This window comes from Anas platyrhynchos, chromosome 3 (genome assembly GCF_047663525.1).
Source record: "Anas platyrhynchos isolate ZD024472 breed Pekin duck chromosome 3, IASCAAS_PekinDuck_T2T, whole genome shotgun sequence".
Taxonomy (NCBI): Eukaryota; Metazoa; Chordata; class Aves; order Anseriformes; family Anatidae; genus Anas; species Anas platyrhynchos.
This window is the reverse complement of record NC_092589.1, coordinates 102,227,392-102,245,881: the sequence shown is the minus strand read 5'-3', so window position 1 is coordinate 102,245,881 and position 18,490 is coordinate 102,227,392. Positions and strand designations below refer to the sequence as shown.

At 41.8% G+C, this 18,490-nt stretch overlaps 2 protein-coding genes and 1 long non-coding RNA gene across 9 annotated transcripts in view; 2 read left to right on the top strand and 1 right to left on the bottom strand.

The window, feature by feature from the left end:
• Nucleotides 1-2,034: 2,034 nt before the first annotated feature.
• Nucleotides 2,035-8,166, top strand: ADI1 (acireductone dioxygenase 1). 5 transcript variants are annotated; one of them, XM_027452961.3, is made up of 4 exons: nt 2,035-2,253; nt 3,574-3,693; nt 4,817-4,996; nt 6,745-8,166. In XM_027452961.3, the coding sequence occupies exons 1-4, from the start codon at nt 2,134-2,136 to the stop codon at nt 6,865-6,867; spliced, it is 543 nt and encodes a 180-aa protein (XP_027308762.1). In that variant the 5' UTR covers nt 2,035-2,133; the 3' UTR covers nt 6,868-8,166.
• Nucleotides 8,167-12,527: 4,361 nt separating this feature from the next.
• Nucleotides 12,528-13,688, top strand: LOC110351505 (uncharacterized). Its single transcript, XR_002399031.4, has 2 exons — nt 12,528-12,710; nt 12,882-13,688. It is a non-coding gene; the product is annotated as an uncharacterized lncRNA (long non-coding RNA).
• Nucleotides 13,689-16,019: 2,331 nt separating this feature from the next.
• Nucleotides 16,020-18,490, bottom strand: part of TRAPPC12 (trafficking protein particle complex subunit 12) — a 53,651-nt gene continuing 51,180 nt past the window's right edge. For all 3 annotated transcript variants that reach the window (XM_038177550.2, XM_072036419.1, XM_038177551.2), the window contains 2 exons: nt 17,707-17,794; nt 16,020-16,363 (listed from right to left, as the gene is read on the bottom strand). In XM_038177550.2, the coding sequence (XP_038033478.1) occupies nt 16,121-16,363; nt 17,707-17,794 (331 nt within the window). In that variant the 3' untranslated portion in view covers nt 16,020-16,120. The remainder of the gene's footprint in view (nt 16,364-17,706; nt 17,795-18,490) is intronic.

Below are 18,490 nucleotides of genomic sequence, written 5' to 3'. Positions count from 1 at the left end.
CCAGTGACAGCACCTGTAGATTTCTTCATTATGTTACTTGCTGTTGCTAGTTGGCAAGAACAAATTAAAAACCCAGGTCATGAGAGAACTTGAACAATCAATTTTTACTGTTCTTCTCTCTAGCTGCTTCTAAATGTCCAAGTTCTTGGTTTCTGGCTTCCTGTCTCCAATATGTCATTATTTTAATGTGTATGGGTTCCCATTATCATTGTTTAGCTTCCTCTTCACTGTTGTCCCAGAGGTAATAATTGGCCATTTCATCTGAAATGGAACTAGAAGATGATCAGCTTCTTCACATCTTCCGGATGTCAAGTGTTTGACTTCTTTTTTTTCCAGTCAATGATGAGACTAATGGAATGGCTAATGTGCACTTGAATTAGAGAGTAATTACTACTAATCAACAAAAGTTTTATTTTCTGTGCATCTATATAGGAAGAGCAAACATTTGCAACATTATCGTTATCAACTTCTTTGTAAGACACCTTAATGCCACTGAGTAGTAGGGCCTAAGCTAGAAGTCGTTGAATCTTTTTTGTATTTGTTAATTGCTGTATAAAATGGTGGAGCTGCTGAAGCTTGGTTTCTTAATGGTTCTCACTTCCTTACAGTGTTCTTACTGTGGCAGAGTGCATGCTTGTAGGCATGTAGTGTCACGTGAATTGTGATGGAGCTAGGAAACTGGCTGGTTGTGCTATTGACTGATAGATGAGTGAGGTTTTCTTTTATTTTTTCATCCAACATTGCACGGCAGTTCCTGTAACTGCACCTGTAGGGGTGAGGTAGTACCCTGATGAGAGTTTGCCATCTGCTTTTTTTGATGTATGTGTAGATATGTATATACATATACATACACACAATTGTCCTGTTTGTTTATTGTAGAGGTTAGACTTTAAGGAAAGAACGTAGTTGTCCCTGATCAGATCATTAGTTGAAACCGTTTAAGTGTGACAATGTACTGAAAAGGTGTCATCTAATAATCTGTGTATCATACATCTCAGGGTAAACTTGCAGATCCTATTTATTGTATAGAAATCTCTGTTGTTTCAAGCAGTGGCTTTGAAGAAAATGTGTAAATAATGATGGGCATATGGTAACAGCAGTGTAACACTGTATTGTATTTAAGTTACTTTACTGTCTGAAGGAGTTCCTCAATGTGGAAACAAGGAATCTGATAGGAAATAGTTTTATGTTAATTTGATACCAATGTTTATCATTCTATTTCTCGAAATTCAGAATAGAGGAAAGCTGAAAGAAAGCTGCAAGGTAAGGCTGATATTTCTCAGAGGATTGAGAACGCAAAGAAGGTTGGCTGTAGAAGTTCTTCATAGTGAATTAAAACTTAAATAGGATATTGCCATTTAATAGACATGCTTCAGTGGATAGGAATTAAAGTTCTGGCTGGGTTTGTGCTTCTAAAAATGTGCGTAATTAATCAGCATTAGACCAACTTACCTATAGTGTTTTGGGACTTGCAGTTAGTTTTATCCAGGAGTGCAATTATGTGAAATATACCTTAAAGAGATCTGGTAACATTTCTAATAATCCAAGAAATATCTGTAAGACTAGTCATTTTGGTGAGTAAATTTCTCACTTTTTATGAAAATAGGACAGCACAACCTTTATGGGAAGCATGTTCCAGTGTTTTACTATCTCCTTTTTTCTCCTTTTTCCTCATGTATTTTTATTTCTCCGTGTTTGGATGCTGCAATGCAGGTGTTTGAGGCTGAGACCAACTGGTGCGTTCACCCTTGAGCATTACTAGTGCAGACCAGTAAGCCAAGCTGATTTTTAAGTTAGGCACGATGTGTGCTGCCACCAGCCACCAAGCCTGGCACTTGCAGGAAACCTGTTCACGAGCCCAATTTGTCCACGGAGACCTAGAGCTCGAGGCATGCTTTCATTGCTCGCGATGTCGAGCCGAAGCCTGTAAGGGAAAGTAACAGCTATTTACGCTGTGCCTGTGCTTCCAGGGCTTGAAATGGTCCTGAAAACGAAAACAAAAAAAGAAAAAAACGCGGCCCCGGGAGCTGCTCGCCGAGCTCTCCCCGGGGCGGGCCGCAGCGCGCCGCTCCCGCCCAGCCCAGCCCGGCCTCGGGGAGGCTCCCGCTGCCAAAGAAAAAAAAATAAATAAAAATGGTGGAGGCCTGGTACATGGACGAGTCCCAGGAGGACCAGCGGGCGCCCCACAGGCTGCAGCCCAACCGCGCCGTCAGCCTGGAGCAGCTGCGCTTCCTCGGCGTCACCTACCGCAAAGTAAGCGCCGGGGCCCCCCCACCCCGAGCGGGACGCGGCTGAGCGAGGCCCCGGCGCCGCGCCTAAAATGGCGCCGGGCCCCCGGCGCTGAGGCGGCAGCCGGGGGGGTCGCCCTAATGCTGCCGCTCCCCTTCTCCTCACGCAGCGCAGGCACCAGGAGTCTGAGCTCTGTGTCGGTGCTGAGGGCTCTTCTGAAGCACAGCACCAGCCGTGCTGGGCCGTGTGGTGGTCGTGCAAGAGCCCCCCTTTCCTGCGTGCATCAGGCAGAAGGGCTGCGTGACGGGGAATTTCTGTCACAAACTACAAATCGGGCATGCCTCAGCTGTAAAACGCGTTCATTAAGAGCTCGTGATTTTCTCTCCCCTGTAATCGCACCTCAGGGGCTTGAGGAGTGCAGCACAAGCAGTGCTGCAGAATTGGGAGTACCTCGGGGGGACGGGGACATACATTGTTGGCCTTTGAAGTGTGCTGCACGCTGTGTGAGGTAGGGACATGCTGCAAGAGTCAATAAACCGTGGAAAATCCCGCAGTTATGAAACCTCAGGTAACCTTCCATTTTCCTGCTTTTAGTAGCTCTCCCACTTTCAGAAATTTGGCATCTGAGCAGAAAAAGTGGAGTGTATCCAAGGCAATTTATTAATACGTTTCTGGCATAATCAGCAAAGACCCCAAAGTTACTACTTTATAATTTAATCTTATTTATTGGTGCCATGCTGCTGCTGTTTTGTGTATAACAATAACTTTGTGTGCTTGGAAGCAAGTCATGCCGAGTGGGGAAGTGGTGCTGAAAGCAGCTGGCATGTCTGCCAGCATCTCCAAACCTCAGAAACCGGGATGCAGAGGTAGCAGGAAGGCCTCCCAGATTATTTCCGTGTGAAGGTGGAGAGGATATAGGTAAATCAAATGAATCCGGCCCTTGAATGATATTAAGGTTGTAAAAGCAATGTGAGAAGGCAAGTATAGTTTTCTTCAGGGGTAAGTCCATATGGGATGTCCATGCTGATTTCAAAAGCTTTTTTCTCCTTTTCTTTAATCATTCTTGGTTTTCCCCCATGATAACCAAAGAGTAACTCTGTTGGACTTGTTAGTATCTGGTATATCATTTGGCATGCAGTAGTTGTGCACTCATGCATTGAACTTTCAATCTTGGAAGGTAGTGGTACGTGCCTTGTGTACCTATGAGAAGCTAACTTAGCTACCCACTGGTGTTATTTGTCTCTCCACTGACATTCTCAACAACTTTGTTTTTTCCTGATTAATATCTTGAATTGCATCTTAAGCGATTGTCTGAATTCATTTTTTTTTCTGCCTATTTTTCAGTTGGATGCTGATAACTATGAGACTGATCCATGTCTGAAAGAGATTCGGAAAGCGGAAAATTATTCTTGGATGGATATAATAACTATACATAAAGACAAGCTTCCAAATTATGAAGAAAAGGTATGTAAGCTTTTGCTTTGAATGAAGATTTGTATTCTGAAGTCCATTGCTAGTGTGTGCAGCCAGCTTCGTAACACACGTTCATTGTGAGCAGAGTCTCAGGGGTGAGATTTCCATGTTTAAAATACATTCTGTTCAGAAGTCCTTAACTTAAAAAAAAAAAAAGTCCTTTCTTAAAAAAAAAGAAAAAGAAAAAAGTTTTGATACTGATTTTCAAATGGGAGGGGGAGATAGGTTTTTCGCTTCTTAGATTGGCTTCAAAGTTTTTTAGGTTAGTTCCCATGACTGTGTCATTTTGAACATAAGGTTCCTACAAGTAGAGCCCTGTAGATATGGACCTGACTTCAGAGAGACTAACAAACTGGGATGAAGGCAGGTTGTTGCCAGCTCTTCATGAGATTTGAAGGCCAAAACATCCTAATGGCTGTTGCAACATTCATCTTTTCGAAGGAACATATCATGGAATTTGAGGGATACATTCCCCTTACAAGAAGATTTGTTAACTTGGGCGGCTAACAGCGTGGCTATTTCAAAGCAGCTGAATACGAACAGTGCCAGGCTCTGAGATGAGCCTTCTAAAAGGAATATTCTCCCTGCCCCAGGGTGTTGGACTGCTGTTCTGGCCTGAATACAACAACCTGGTGGCATTTCCATATTTTCATTCAATTTTTGTCCATATACTGGTTTGTTTTAAGTGTATTGTGTTACACTGGCATTAAATTTTTTACAAGGTGAATTAGGTTGTAACTCAAGTGTCCTGTGTGAGCTCAACGATACAAAGATAAGCCTTTACTCACTGGGAACATGGACTTTTGCTCATTTTGCTGTGCTGAATCAGTAAAGGCTGAGGTCTGTTTCAGGCCCACCTGCTCTAGCATGGCTAAACAGCATCCAGAACTAAACAGATGATGTTATCTGGTATAGAACATTTAAAGCATTTTTAGAAGCATCCAGAGACTGTCTCTGGCTGATTGGATTGGCTGTTTTAATCCTATTGGTCTCATCTGTCAGTTAAATCACTGCATAGTTAGAAAGCCTTTGTCTGCTTTGCCAAATGTTTCAGCCACATTTTTTAGCAGTGCTTTTGTGTTCAGTAGTTTTAAAAGATACCTGCTATCCCTAGATAAAAACATTTTATGAAGAACATTTACACCTAGACGATGAAATTCGCTACATCTTAGATGGATCTGGCTATTTTGATGTTCGAGACAAGGATGACAAATGGATCCGAATTTCCATGGAGAAAGGAGACATGATAACCCTCCCTGCTGGCATATATCACCGATTTACGCTGGATGAGAATGTATGTTACTATAGTTTACTGTAAGTTTTGATGACAAATGTCTGTGAGTGTATATCTTATTAGTAACTGCATGCCCTGAGACTTTGCAGTTCATTAGCAAAGCATATTAAATATGAAGTAGGAATATGAAAAATACTAAATAATTCACAGCATCTGAACCTTTCATCTCCAGGTCACAAATCCAGCTTCATCTCATCGGCTGTAACTGCAAGTCATTGCCACGTGATACCCATAGTGTATTTTGTGTGACAGTGGTGTCATAGCCAGGCCCTGCCTGCAGCAAGATTGCCCCTACTGCCACTTGTGGCATGGAGATGGATCCTTCTGTGTTACCTTGTTGGGTGTCTTTGTACGGAGAGACAGAGCATACCTGTCTAGATCAGTGGCATTCTTTATAAGCGCTAAATTCACCTTCAGGGAAAGAATGATTTAAGGGTCCAGAGCCACTACATGCAGCTGGCGTATGCCAGACTGAACGCTTGCTTCACAGGAGGTGACCTGCTTTTGGAGAGTATTTTTGGCAACAGGACTGTGAGATTGAGAGTCCTGAGCTGTGTGCCTGCCCTTGTGGACTTCTACATGTATGTTTTTAATCTCAGCATTAGCCCTAGAAAAAGGGGAAATGTGTGTCATTGTCTCCTGTGTAGCAAGATCCCATCTCTGGCAGGGTCCTGACTGTGGTATAATTTTGAATCAGCTGCCCAGGTAGCAGTTAGTGTCTATGAAAAAAATAAAAACATGCTTTAGTGAAAAACCCAGCTTCTCATGTCTACATTTTGAGATCCACAATGAATCAGCTACAAACATTATTTTAAGGCTTTTTCATTACATGCACAGAATGTAATGGGTTATGGGTTGAATCCACAAAAAGTCGTAAACATTTATGTCCACTTCAGGAACTTCAGTCCAGAAATGGAATCTTCAAAGTCTCACATAAATTCTTTAGGTACTTCTAGACCTTTGGGTTTTGCAGCTAAGTTCTTTAGGTACCTAACTTTGTTCTTGACATTGCTGAGCATGTAGATACAGGATAAGCACTTCACAGTGTTTACAAAATAGTTAGGGCCTAAGCCTGTAGAATAATTGGTAGTAGAGAAGAGGAGAGTTCCCCATAACTCAGTGTTTGGAGTGCTTCTGCAGGATGTAAAACTCCGTTCTCTGCTGCCACAGCTGCACCTTCCCACCTGGCATACTTTTGGCTAGCTGGTGGCAAGGGCTATTACTTTTTCTTTTGAAATCTGGAGACTTTTCGCGTTCCATACATAATGGATTTTTATTTTTTGGCTAGTTTCTGTATTCCCCATTCAGCTCTTACGGCCCTCACTTTGAAGCTTGTGATATTCCTCAGGCACTGTGTAGTGATCTTGTGTCTTCTGCTTGTTGTTTAACTAAGCAAGTAGGAATTAGATGCTGTACTGCTCAGTATTGTGGATCCAGTGCAAAATGATCTGCATAAGACAGGATTTATCTGGTTTCTTTGAAACAGGGAGAAGTACTGTTTGCCTGGCCTGGAGGCACTGGTTGTGACACAGGAGATCACTGCATAAATGCAAAATCCCTTGCTGCAGTAGCTGGCAGCAGAAACAACAGCATAATGCTACAATATTCTGGAACATGTGAAGCTTTCAGTCCATCTTGAAACAGTTTCAAAAACCGCTGCAGAAGTGCAAATGAAACCATTAACTTCAGAATTAAGATCCCATGGAAAGGAGCTCTTACGGTACTTGTGGCTTCTTGTTCTTTGACAGAATTACGTGAAGGCAATGAGGCTGTTCGTTGGAGAACCAGTCTGGACAGCATACAACAGACCAGCTGATGATTTTCCTGCTCGGAAACAGTATATGAAGTTTTTGACTGGAGAAGCACAGTAATGGTGTCTGTGACCTGACAGGTGGAGCAGCCTTGAAGCCAATCAGAATAAATGTGATTTTTCAACCGACTACACTACTGGTTGCATATACACTGGAATCACAAAATCATAGACAAATTTAGGCTGAAAGGTCATCTGGAGGCCACTTAGTCTGTTCCCCTTTCAAGTACAGGGCCAACTTCAAAATTAAACCAGGTTGCTCAGGCTCTTGAGTTTTGAAAGCCTCCAGTGCAGGAGACTCTACAGGCTGGCCAGGTACTTGCTCCATTGCTTAGCCGCTCTTGTGGCCTCACAATTTCTCTTCATGTCCAAATCCCTTGACACCGCGAGTGGTTGTTATCTCTCGCCCTGAGAAGAATCTGGCTTGGAGTTCTCTGCACTCCCTTCTCTAGTGGCAAAATACAATTAGGTCTTCCATTCTCCAGGCTAGACTAACAAGTGTCCTAAACTGGACTTTCAGCAGTCCAAGTTGTTAGTGATGACATCAGCCATGATTTGCCCTGGCTCTGACTACTGAGGAATGTCACTTGTAGCCAGCTTAGTCAGACAGGAACAACTGGCTATTCCTAGCCTGATGGTCCACAAGTTTTTCACCTACTTTGTAGCTCGTATTCCCAGTCTGAGTACAACGCTACTGTGGGAAACTGTTGAAAGCCTTGCTGTATGCAAGGTAACTGCCATCCACTGTTTCCCCTCTGCAACAGAGCCATTTATTTCCTCCTAGACGGCACTTGGGATGGTCAAGCAGAATGTGCCTTTGGTAAATTGGTGTTGACCAACTATTCCCAGTTCCTTATATTTCGTGTGCCTGGAATGGCTTATTCCATAATTTGCAGAAATAAGGATGGCCAGCCTCTCGTTCCCCAGATCCTCTTTCTCTCCTTTTTGAAGATGTCTGTAACATTTGCCTTTTTCTGGCCAAAAAGATTTCTGTTATCTCTCTAATGATGGCAGCCTTCTGGTAACATTAGCCAGTTGCATTTACAGTAGCTCAGGAATCCATTTTCTAACCTTTTTTTTCCTGATGTTTCTGGCAGGTAGAGTTGGGAGAGGTGGGCTACATTAATATTCATTCTGCTCCGAATCCATGCTAATGAACTATGTAGGATTCTAGTTTTAATTAAAGAAAATAAACCCAACTTCATTCTTGTCTAAAAATGTTCACAAGATAAATTTGCATAATCGCCATTTTAGTATGCAGCTTCCCTAGCTCAGGCCTGGTACGTAAAGCTTTGGTTTTCTCTTGGCAAAATGTAGCAATTTGCTCCCATGAGCTATTAATAAAATTAATTTGACTTCAGTCTGGTTGCTTTTTTTTTTTCTTCCATTTTTTTTTTTCTGCTGCTGACATTAAGGATACGTTGAGAAATGGTGTTACTGCTGTAATTGTTAACCAGCTTTTATTCCTTGTTCTGCTGCTGACCTGTTCTGTAACTGGACAAAGCATTAAGTGCATGCCTCAGTTTCTTTAGCTGTGAAATGAAGATACATGGACTTAAACGTGCTGGCCCAGTTTTCAGTAAGTGCCTTGCAGTTACTCTGGGCATGCTGCTCCTCAGCAGTGGGTACAGAAACATTTTGGTATGAATTTGCTCCTTGCAGCGAGTCAGCTGTGCAGATTGTGGTGCGTGCTTCAGCTCCCAGCGGATGATGAGAGCACAGATTCTGCACTGCCTGCAGCCTGTGTGCCAATTTCAGCCGTATGCAGTACAAACTCCTGTCTTGCAGTTGCTCATATAAACAGGACTCAAGCTAGATGAGACTTGGGGTTATGTAAATTTTCATAAGGTAGCACAAAGGAGAAAATTAATTGAACTTTCCTGCTGTTTGTAAGTACAGGTCTGCTAAACATCCCTTCTTTAGCAAGCAATGTTTTCTTTATCTTGCAGGAGCATTACTTACAATAATGGCTAGGTCTAAAAGTGTCTCTGAAAACAAAGTTGTGGTTTTGAAGTGAAGCTGTACCAGCTTTTATCTTAAAACGTGTAAACAGCAAGAAAAAAGGGCATATAGTTCCTGTCTCCCAGTATTGGATTGCAAGGTCGCTGCTGAGGCAGGCACACACCTGATCATAAATTCTGCAGGTGCTGGACTCAGTCTGTGGCAGTAGGGTGCAGGCACAACCCACGTTTGCGAAATGAGAGCCTGCAGAGAGCTTAGCTCAGCCTGCATTAGCTTTTGTGCTGTGGTTTGTAAGCCTGGCTGAAAATCAGAGTTACCAGCAAACATCGGGTATGACTGTGGTCAGGTTCTTCAGGTAAGCCTGCACGGATGCTGTGCTGTGCCCCCACCAGACTGGGGACTTGTGTGCCATGTCCATGGCAGCAGCACTGCAATATCTTGTGCAACACCAAATGCACGGGGGCATCCCAGTCTCAGTACAGATTTATGGGATTTTTCAAGGTACAGCTACAGCATTAAGTGACAGTTACCACCTGCAACAAGTTTTATTTATTTGACTTCTATGCCACAGAAAATGGTACTTCTGGATGTGCAGGAAAATGACTGCTTTTTCCTGGTGCTGCTGTCAGTCTGTGGTATCCAAGATAATTAATCTTTTCCTTTGTTTTCTTTTTTACCAGAAGTCAACACAAATCTATTAATTCCTCCTCCTCCTCCCATGGGCCTCTCTGCTTTGATTCTCTTTCTTTTGCTCTTTGTGCAAAAAGAGAAATGGAAGCTGTGGAGCTGAGGAGCTCTGTGCTCAGCACCATCATCTCTGGTCAGACTGAGGGAGCCACCAGGAAGGGAGCCCAGGTGATGTTCTCTGCTCGTGGGAGATTTACGGCTTGGAGGCAGCAATGAGGGGATAGATACAGGAAAGAAGCTGCCCACAGCAATTGCTTTCGGCATCTCGCTGATGTAGAATGTGACCTCGGAAACAGGACTGAACCACCTTGTTTTGTTGCCTCTCCGGAGGAATATATACCCCTGGTACAGCTCCCATCTCCGGGCTGTCAAGAATAACACACGATAACACCGCTGAGCATCATTCATCATTTTCATAGCACAATGCATTCTGCTGCTGAGAGGTGGCAGTGACTGCGAGGGTCTTGCTGTGAATGCTTTTAAATACGTGCCCTTTAGTGCTATAGGTGTTCTTGAAGGGTTGAAAGCATTACTATCCACAAGCATTTTTGTCAGCCAGGAAAAAAAGCAATTTGGAGGCAGTATAAATATTCGGTGAAGAGCTTGCATGGGAGATTGCACTGGGGGAAAACAGCTGGACAGAGAAAATGTTAATATTAATAGGAAAAGCTCCAAGGAGTGGAGAGAGAACATACGATTCTATCACATATCTAAAAGCAAGAAGTGAAATCGATACTTTTTGGTCCAAAAACATGAGTCTGTTTTGCTGCAGCCAGTGGAAAACCTCAGTGCATTGATGTAATATTAAAATTTATGTAAGTGGTTCAGCAATATCACGTTGGCACCGTTAACTCAGACAAGGGGAATATTTCAACTTCTCCAGGATTAGAGTTTAAAAAAAAAAAAAAGATGATAATGGAGAAATGGTGCTGAATTGAAGGGTTTGAAGGTAGGTTTTTGAATACCTGTGTATTATTTTTCACATTAATGCAGCTTGTTCCCAAGTGCTGTGTACCTCACTTTCTCGTGACCATCCTGGGAGAGCAGTGCCCTTGTTTTCTGCAAGTGGACTCAAAATGCTGGATGGTCAGTGGGCTTTTTAATGGACCAAGTGAACTGTTTGTGGCTGACAAACTCTGTGACCTTGCCCTCCTTTGTTAGCTGTCCTGGGTAGGTGTCTTTGGCAGGGGATCCCCTCGGGGAAGCTGATTGCCTGAGCACCAAGGCGTTTCACAGCCAGTCAGCAGCCACCTCAGGTGCCTGTGTGTGCTGTGTGCAGGTGCCTACAAATGAGATCCTCCAAATCTGGCTGAGGGAGATGCCGAGGGAAAGGGGTGAAGCAGCCGTGGCTGTGGAGCGCAGGGGTCATGCCGCTTCCCCGTGGCTGGGGGCCTGTAGCTGCCTGTCTGGGCTGCTGAACTCAACGAGTCAGAGCCTTTGTGCTTTCAGAGCACTGTGTCTGAATGTCCTGCTGGCAGAACAGGTGCTCTCCTGCCTGGTTTCTGCCTCCAGGATTTAGCTTGAGCTAAAAACTTATTGGAAGGGACAGTTTCATGACAAAGGGAATTGTTTAATATCAGCTGGCAGAGACCAATGCACATAAAGACTGAAGTGGCAGCTAAGTGCCACTTTGAAGAATGTCCCTTGTTGCCAAATGGTTAATTTAGGGGTTTGGTCAGACAGAAGCCGGGAACCCTTCCTGTGCTATGCTCAGAAATTACATCATCTCTTTGGGATTTTGTCCTGTGGAAATGACAGAAATTCGGACTCCCTTCCCTCTCCCCAGAACAGGGTCACTGCCAGGTGTCTTCTGTTTCCTGAAACCAAACAAACACCAACATATCAGGGAATGAATTAGTGTTACAATTAAATATTCCTGGCTCAAAGAGCCATATTTGATCTGAATTGCTGCATTCATTGTGACTTTACAGCTTGAATCCCAAAACATTTTGTGTGTTTGCAAAAATGTACTCTGCTCTACCTGCAGCTTGAAAAACCTACGATTTTATACAATGTAGTCACTAGCTCTCCTTTTCTGTTAACTGTATTAATGCCAAGGTAAGACAAAGAGACAAAACTTTGAAAATTAAAATGCTTGGGTAAAGATTCAGCAGCTAAAGGGAGGGGGACGTATTTTGCTGTAGCTCTCTGTGGGTTACCTCCACTGATTTTGAGAAGTCCCCTGCCTTTTGATCATCTTTTGTGCTTTTTGTCAAGATACCAATAAATAACTGTGGTGCCTGTCAGCGAGCCACATCGACTGGTAGAAAATTAGACTGAGTCTGCTCCTTGTGTTTTGGGTGGTGGCTCTATGTTGACCCATAGTTAGTGGCCACGGCAACAGCAGCCACTCTGCGCTCTAAATCCCAATTTTCCCTGTGGTCACAGGTAGTCCAGCCTGAACGATTTGGATCTGGGCTTATTTTTTCTCTGTTTTACCAATGGTTCAGGCAACTGAACACAAATCTGCTGTTAGTGAGTGGGAGGGAAGCTGCTGGTGGTGATGCTGGGGTCAGGAGGCAGCCCTGGTGCTGCCAGGCTGGGGCTTGGCCCCGTTGCCTGCCCCTGGTGTGTGGTGTGCCAGCACCTGCTCAACCCCTCTGCCGTATGACAGATGCTTTAAAAGCAGCTCAAGTCATTCTATTCCACAGCTTTTAACTTCGGTATTTTCGGTTCAGCACTGACAGTTTTGACAATTTTTCAAAGTCAGCCAGGAACCTCCTCCCTCCTTCACTCCCTGCCTCAGCTAAATAACATCCCATTTTTTTTTCCCCTCTCTTTGTGGGTAAATTGCAGGCTGTTGCTGGCTTTCAGATGGACTTTTTAATGCCGAGCACTCTCATACATAACAGAAATATCTGCAAATATTTCCAAAGGTAGGTAGGACAGATTGATTCAGAGCACCATGGATAAGGCAATAGCTGGATTCTCCCACCCACCCCAATCTCTTTTTTCCTCACCAACACCAAGACTGTGACTGTCTCACACACCTGCTGAAGATTTGTGATTCCCAAGCTGATTTGTAGAAATAAGCAGAAAAGCAGCTTTCCAGCAGCTTGTCTTCAAGTCAGTGCCGGTGCTTTTTTACATTCAGTACTACAAAACTGCTGTCCATGTACTAAAATCTTCATGATTTTAGCACATGGCTACTGTGTAAAGATCCTCATTGGTAAAATCCATTTTTATAATGTTCTATCAGGAGGGCAGAAAGCAGGGAAGAAAGGGAAGGTGGCCTCGTCCTTTGAGATCATATAGGTGTGAGCTTAGGGACAGAACCACCTTGTTCCAACATCTAGAGTTTCCTTGGCCTTTGCTCATGACAGCAGCAATCTTGGTGGTTTCTCTCTGAGCAGCCTGAGAGGATGACTCTGGCTGCTGTGGTTCCACCTATTTGCAATAAATTTCTATCTGTATTTTATGTTTCAGGCTTGTTTTCAGCACACTGCTTGGATTGATTGCACGGTGAAGCAGAGAAGGAATACAAACTTCGCACTACAGCTAAATCTGACTGGAGACGGGGTGCTGAGTACCTGGCAGACATCTGTTGGAGGACTGCAGTGCACGTGATTGATGAAGCACATTAGCTGACATACCAGTAAAACAGACATAACTTACCTGGTCACAGCCCACTTATTCCCCTCTGATTTGATCTGGGAGACACCTGCAGCAAAGGCTTCAGAAAAGGATTGTCTGCCTACCACTTCTTAAACTACGAAACTACGATAATGCATGAAACTTTGCAGCTCATCCAGGTGGGTGGTTACTCCTGTTACATCCTCGTTTTGTTACCCTCAGGATGAACGTCAAGCTGCAGAAGGTTTTTGCTGCCTTGGTCAGTTTTTCAGCCAGGTCAGGAGCTCAGCCAGCTTGTGCAGAACCGCATGAGTGCTCACGCTGACATGAAGGATGGGGTAGGTGGAGGACCGCGCATCCTTCCCTGTATACTGGCTGAAGTCCACCGTGGAGCCTGAGTGCTTGGGCACGTCTGCACCTGTGTTTGGGGGAATACTTAATGTGGCCACTCTGAAAACTGAGGCACTAGGAAAATAAAAGTAAGCAGCTGCTTGGAGGACGCCAGCATCACCTGAACTGCAGTTAGGTATGAGGAATGGCAGAGAGCTGCTGAAGTGCTTTTGAGGCTCAGGGTCTTTGTGCATAATGTAATTATCTGAATGCCTGAAGTACAGCATATTTGCTTCTTTTTTTAATAAAAGAGGAAATTTAAATGCAAAACTTCTGTTAAGGCACATTAAGCTTTAAGACTCGAATACAACAATCATCTCATTCAGGCTCTACTCTCTGCAGCTTTTCTCACTTAGCCAGATGACACATGCCTGCTGTGTTTTAGAACTGAGTGCTGCCCTCATTTACACCAGGAACCCTCATTAAATTCAGCTGAATTCATTGAATTTAACAGGATTGCCTGGTGTAATTAATGTTTTGAGGACAATTTTTTTTTCCTTAGCTTTAATGCTAAGGAAAAACCATACACAGCATTTAGATGTGTAGTTGTCTGAACACAGGAAATTCAAACACTTCTATATATGTTAAGCCCAAGCCATCCAGTGACATTGACACCATTTCTTGCATTTTTATAAACATTTAACAATTTGCATAAATCCTGCAGTGATGATATGCCTTTGCATTTAAATTTTAATTATTCTGCAAGTCTACCAGGATGTCACTTGTTTAATGGCTCACTGAGCTTGGAGGTCACCCAGTCCAAGTCTCCTCTACTGATGTTTTTATCCGAGTAAAAGCTTCTGCTAATGAGAACACAGCAAACATACTGAAATGTATGAATGTCATACGTATGAATTAGAAATTAGAGAAACTTAGAGAACAGGGGATTATGTTTTCATGGTGTTTCTGTTTTAATGATTATTTGACTCTGACTAGGACCGTAAATTCTTGTTCTCTGCTGATCTGGATACAGGTTGTCATTTACACATGCAGTGAGTGTAAGGGACTGCTGAATCAAAAAAGAAAACATTTTTTTCCTTGACTGTAGAGGTGGATGGCTTCTGTGTGCTGGGTGATGATGACTCCAGCTAATTTCATTTAGAATTGGGAAAGACAAATCAAGCTTCCTGAAAGCATCTTTTGGAGTTGCAGAGGTGAGTAGATCAGACAACAATGGAACGAGACAGCTGACCTTAAGCAAAAATCGTGGGAATCTCTGTTATATATTTATGTATCATTATAAATTTATTTAACTGGACTCATTCAGTGCTCTCAAAACCTTCAAATATGAGGAAGTTTATGTACCAGGATCCCTCCCTATCTGCTAAGAAATCCCCCACACAAGAAAAAGTGACCTATGTTGGAGAAAACACTAAAATTACTTATAATGAGTAACTATTGGATCAGATTAACAGTTGTGAAATCCTGAAAACGACACTGATTTCAACTCAGTTATACAACTTGAACTAAGAATTTGTCCAATTACTCAAACTTCATCTAAAATTATAAAAATATTTAAATTAAATGTAAAAGCTAATAAAGAGTAATGCAGAAATAACTTTTTATTTCACTGTATTTTAATGCTTCCTAAAGATAGGTAAATGGTGCTTAAGCCCATTTGAAAGAGGAGGTGCTGAATCTTTCATTTTTGTTAGTAGTGGTATCTTAGGACAAGTCTACCCAGGTGCTGCACAAGTTTAATTCAGACTCAGCTATGGAACCTAGAGGCCTAGCCACAGAAATACCATTTAATTTCTTTCAGTTGATTAGTACATACTCAGCCACTGATTTGTATGTACATTTGTACAATAATAAATAAAAATATGTATAAATAAAATATGTACAAAAAATAAAATTGTACAATATACTGCAAGAAAGGAACAAGTTCTATGGAGCCAGGCTCTGTTCAGTAGTGGCCAATGCCAGGACAAAAGGCACAAATTGGAACAAAAGAGGTTCTGTTTAAATATCAGGAAACACTTCTTCACTGTGTGGGTGATGGAGCACTGGCACAGGTTGCCCAGGGGTGTTGTGGAGTCTCCTTACCTGGAGGTCTTCAAAAGCCACCTGGACATGGTCCTGGGCAGCTTGTTCTGGGTAGCCCTGCTTGAGCTGAGATGCTGCACAGATGATCTTCAGAGGTCCCTTCTAAGAACAACCATTCTGTGACTTTGTATGGTGGTTTTCTAGCAACCTCATTTCAGAGCAGTGGACATACAAAGGCCTAGTAGTCAGTATTCTGATTGGGGGAAGTAAGATACACACAATAAAAGCAACTGAATAAATGTGCATTCAGAATTTCTATAACACACTGATATTCTGTCAGTAAACTTAGCTGATGAAATTATCTCAGATCATTTACTCGCTAATTACTGAAAAACACTAACAGTCATCAAGACAAATAAGGTCAAATGCATTTTTTCTTATAAAAGGAAGCACTGGAGTAACTGTTTGTATATATATATGCACATACGTACTGTAATGAGAAATAACTAGACAGGAACAGACTTGCAGGGATAAAGCTGGCTTTAGGTCAGCACAAAATCTTCACAGTGATAGGGCTGTTAGAGACAACACAGATTCTGTAGGAATGCCACTGACTATTTATAACTGGATAGATTTTATTTTACATTTACACATTACCAAGAAGTATATACAACTTTTAAAATCGGCTTTGCAGGAGAAAATTAGTTGGAAATGATCTATCCTAACTTGAGACACTGAGTATTAAAGCTATCACCCTCTTTGATAGCTACAGCCTCTAAAAGGGCCTGCTTCTTCTGCATACTGCGAGATGACTCCAGTTCATACATAGTTGTCAGGTTGAAGAGAACACTCTCATGCAGGTAGTGCTTAGGGTCCTGCTGAACCATTCCTTCCAACTGGCGAAGGGAATCCTTGAGTTTTCCCAGATAAAGAAGACAAACAGCAGCATTGTTATTAGCCTAGAGAAAAAATATATCATAAATAAATGTGTGTATATATATATATATATATATTTACAAGTGATGAGTGAGAAAGTAAAAAGGACGTCTAATCATTTATTATGTGCTATGTACTACTATTTTGTGTGCACAAGCAACTAAAATAGATTCTCAGTCACCTAATCCTAACCTTTTCTTCTTTTCTCAAGAGTTATCCTGTGCTAGTAGGACGCCCTGACTTGTAAGAACTCAAACTCTAAAAGATAAGAGTATAAAATGTAATATAAATAGTATAGAACATTAGATAGTTAATTGGGAAAATGAATCAGATTTCAAAAACTACATAAGCTTCTGCATACTGTCTTTTTTTTTTTTTAAAAAATGACTTCACTGTATCTTCTACAGTGTTTTTCTCTCTGGCTTATGTGTAGAAAATCCACACAAGCAACAGGAAGAAATTAACCTATCACAAAGGCATCTACAATTTACTTGAAGGAAGTTCAGCAAACAGGGCAGTCTAATACATCTTAAGGTATCAAGTCAAGTGCATTTTCTTCTCCTAACAACAGGTTTTATGAGTTAACAAAGGATTCCACCAGTACAAAGTCATATAACTTGTTTAGCTGCAGAATCTGAAAGCTGCAGATAAAGGAATAATACACCCTTTTAAAAAGTCTTTCTCTCTCTCTTCAGGAAACCTTATTGATTTCTCAGAGTTTATAGTACATACTACTTTACAGCCTGCAAAATGATGCAGTTCATGTGCTTCTTAAACTCAGTCCCCTCCATTTTTAAGTCGTCTCAGATCAGGCTTTTGGGGATAAGCTGTCTGAGTTCTCAGGGATGCTCCTATATGACCATGCACTGAAAGCTGCCACAGGTACAAATAGCAGAAGTAAATAAACAAACAGCTCTTCTTTGATCTCCTTTTATGATGGGAATCCAAGGCTCTGATGTGCACCATGTTAAAAATGTCATTTCAAAAATGATTATATTCCTTCAACACTGTGAAATCATGTTACTTTTATATATGTTGGCAACTGCTATTTCTTTTTCTGACAAGCATGCCTATACTAAACACAGTGAATGCAAAAAAAAAAAAAAAAAAAGCACTTTTGCAAAGGTCCCATAAACATAATGATTTGCAATGCCTTCATGCATGTCTAAGTATTCACCAGTTCTTCACTTCCCACCTTTGTCTGTATCTTAACCTCACGTATACTAAAAGCTCTTTGGCATACAGGCCACATCTAATTTTTCTATAAAGCTCTGAGCATACTCTGGGTACTTATTAAATACATGTATGAAGGCATTACAAGAATAATTTAGGTGTTCATTATAAATGTAGCAATTTGGAGATTTACCACAGCATTTGATGAGTCGATCCTTAAAATTTCTGTGAAAAATCGATGAGCTTCTGCAAAATTATTCTGACCAAGGTGGAGGAATGCTCTAGAAAGTAAGTGACACATGAATGAGTTCTCCTGGAAAACCCAAGGTGATAATATATTTTAAAAAGAATGGACATCATTTTTTATTTTTCCTATTATAGATGTGAGAGTTTCTGACATTTGTTCTTCACGGTGTAATCTTGAACCAGCAAGGAGACACTGATTTACAGACAAATGGAATGACAACTTGGATCATTTGGCTATTATATATTCTGCCTACCAAAGCAAGAGTCTTCGCTGTGTTTTCATTAATTTAAATGTAGATACTCTCTTCCTGGAATTATTTCTCTTTAGGAAATTAGCCATGCTATATCATTTTCAGAACACTTTTGAATTGTATTTTCTAAATGTATTAGGCAATTGCTAAACATTACAAAACTGAGCCCCCCATCATGAAACTCAATTACTCCTGTGTTTTTGAGCATTTTTTGAAACTAAAGAGGCAGCAGCTTTCCTAGCAGATCTGACTGTGGGATAAGGGCCCCAAATAGCTTCTCCTCTCCTAAGCATTATTTATGCAAATGTATATTCAAAAAGCAGACTGAAAACATACAATGCCTGTTAGAATGAGAAAAAGCTTCATAAAATCAACTGAAGGATCACAATTTCAATGCTGGATAATAGGACTGTACCAAGTACTACATATCTCATGGGTCTACATTCCATTCAGTCTCCCTTACAACAGATGTAGTTATAT

What these genes read in the sequence shown, in the direction of transcription:
- ADI1 (XM_027452960.3), top strand. Translation starts at nt 2,134, where the DNA reads ATGGTGGAGGCCTGGTACATGGACGAGTCCCAGGAGGACCAGCGGGCG. An exon ending in TCGGCGTCACCTACCGCAAA is followed by an intron (nt 2,254 to 3,573) that starts GTAAGCGCCGGG and finishes CCTATTTTTCAG; the next exon opens with TTGGATGCTGATAACTATGA. An exon ending in TTCCAAATTATGAAGAAAAG is followed by an intron (nt 3,694 to 4,816) that starts GTATGTAAGCTT and finishes TGCTATCCCTAG; the next exon opens with ATAAAAACATTTTATGAAGA.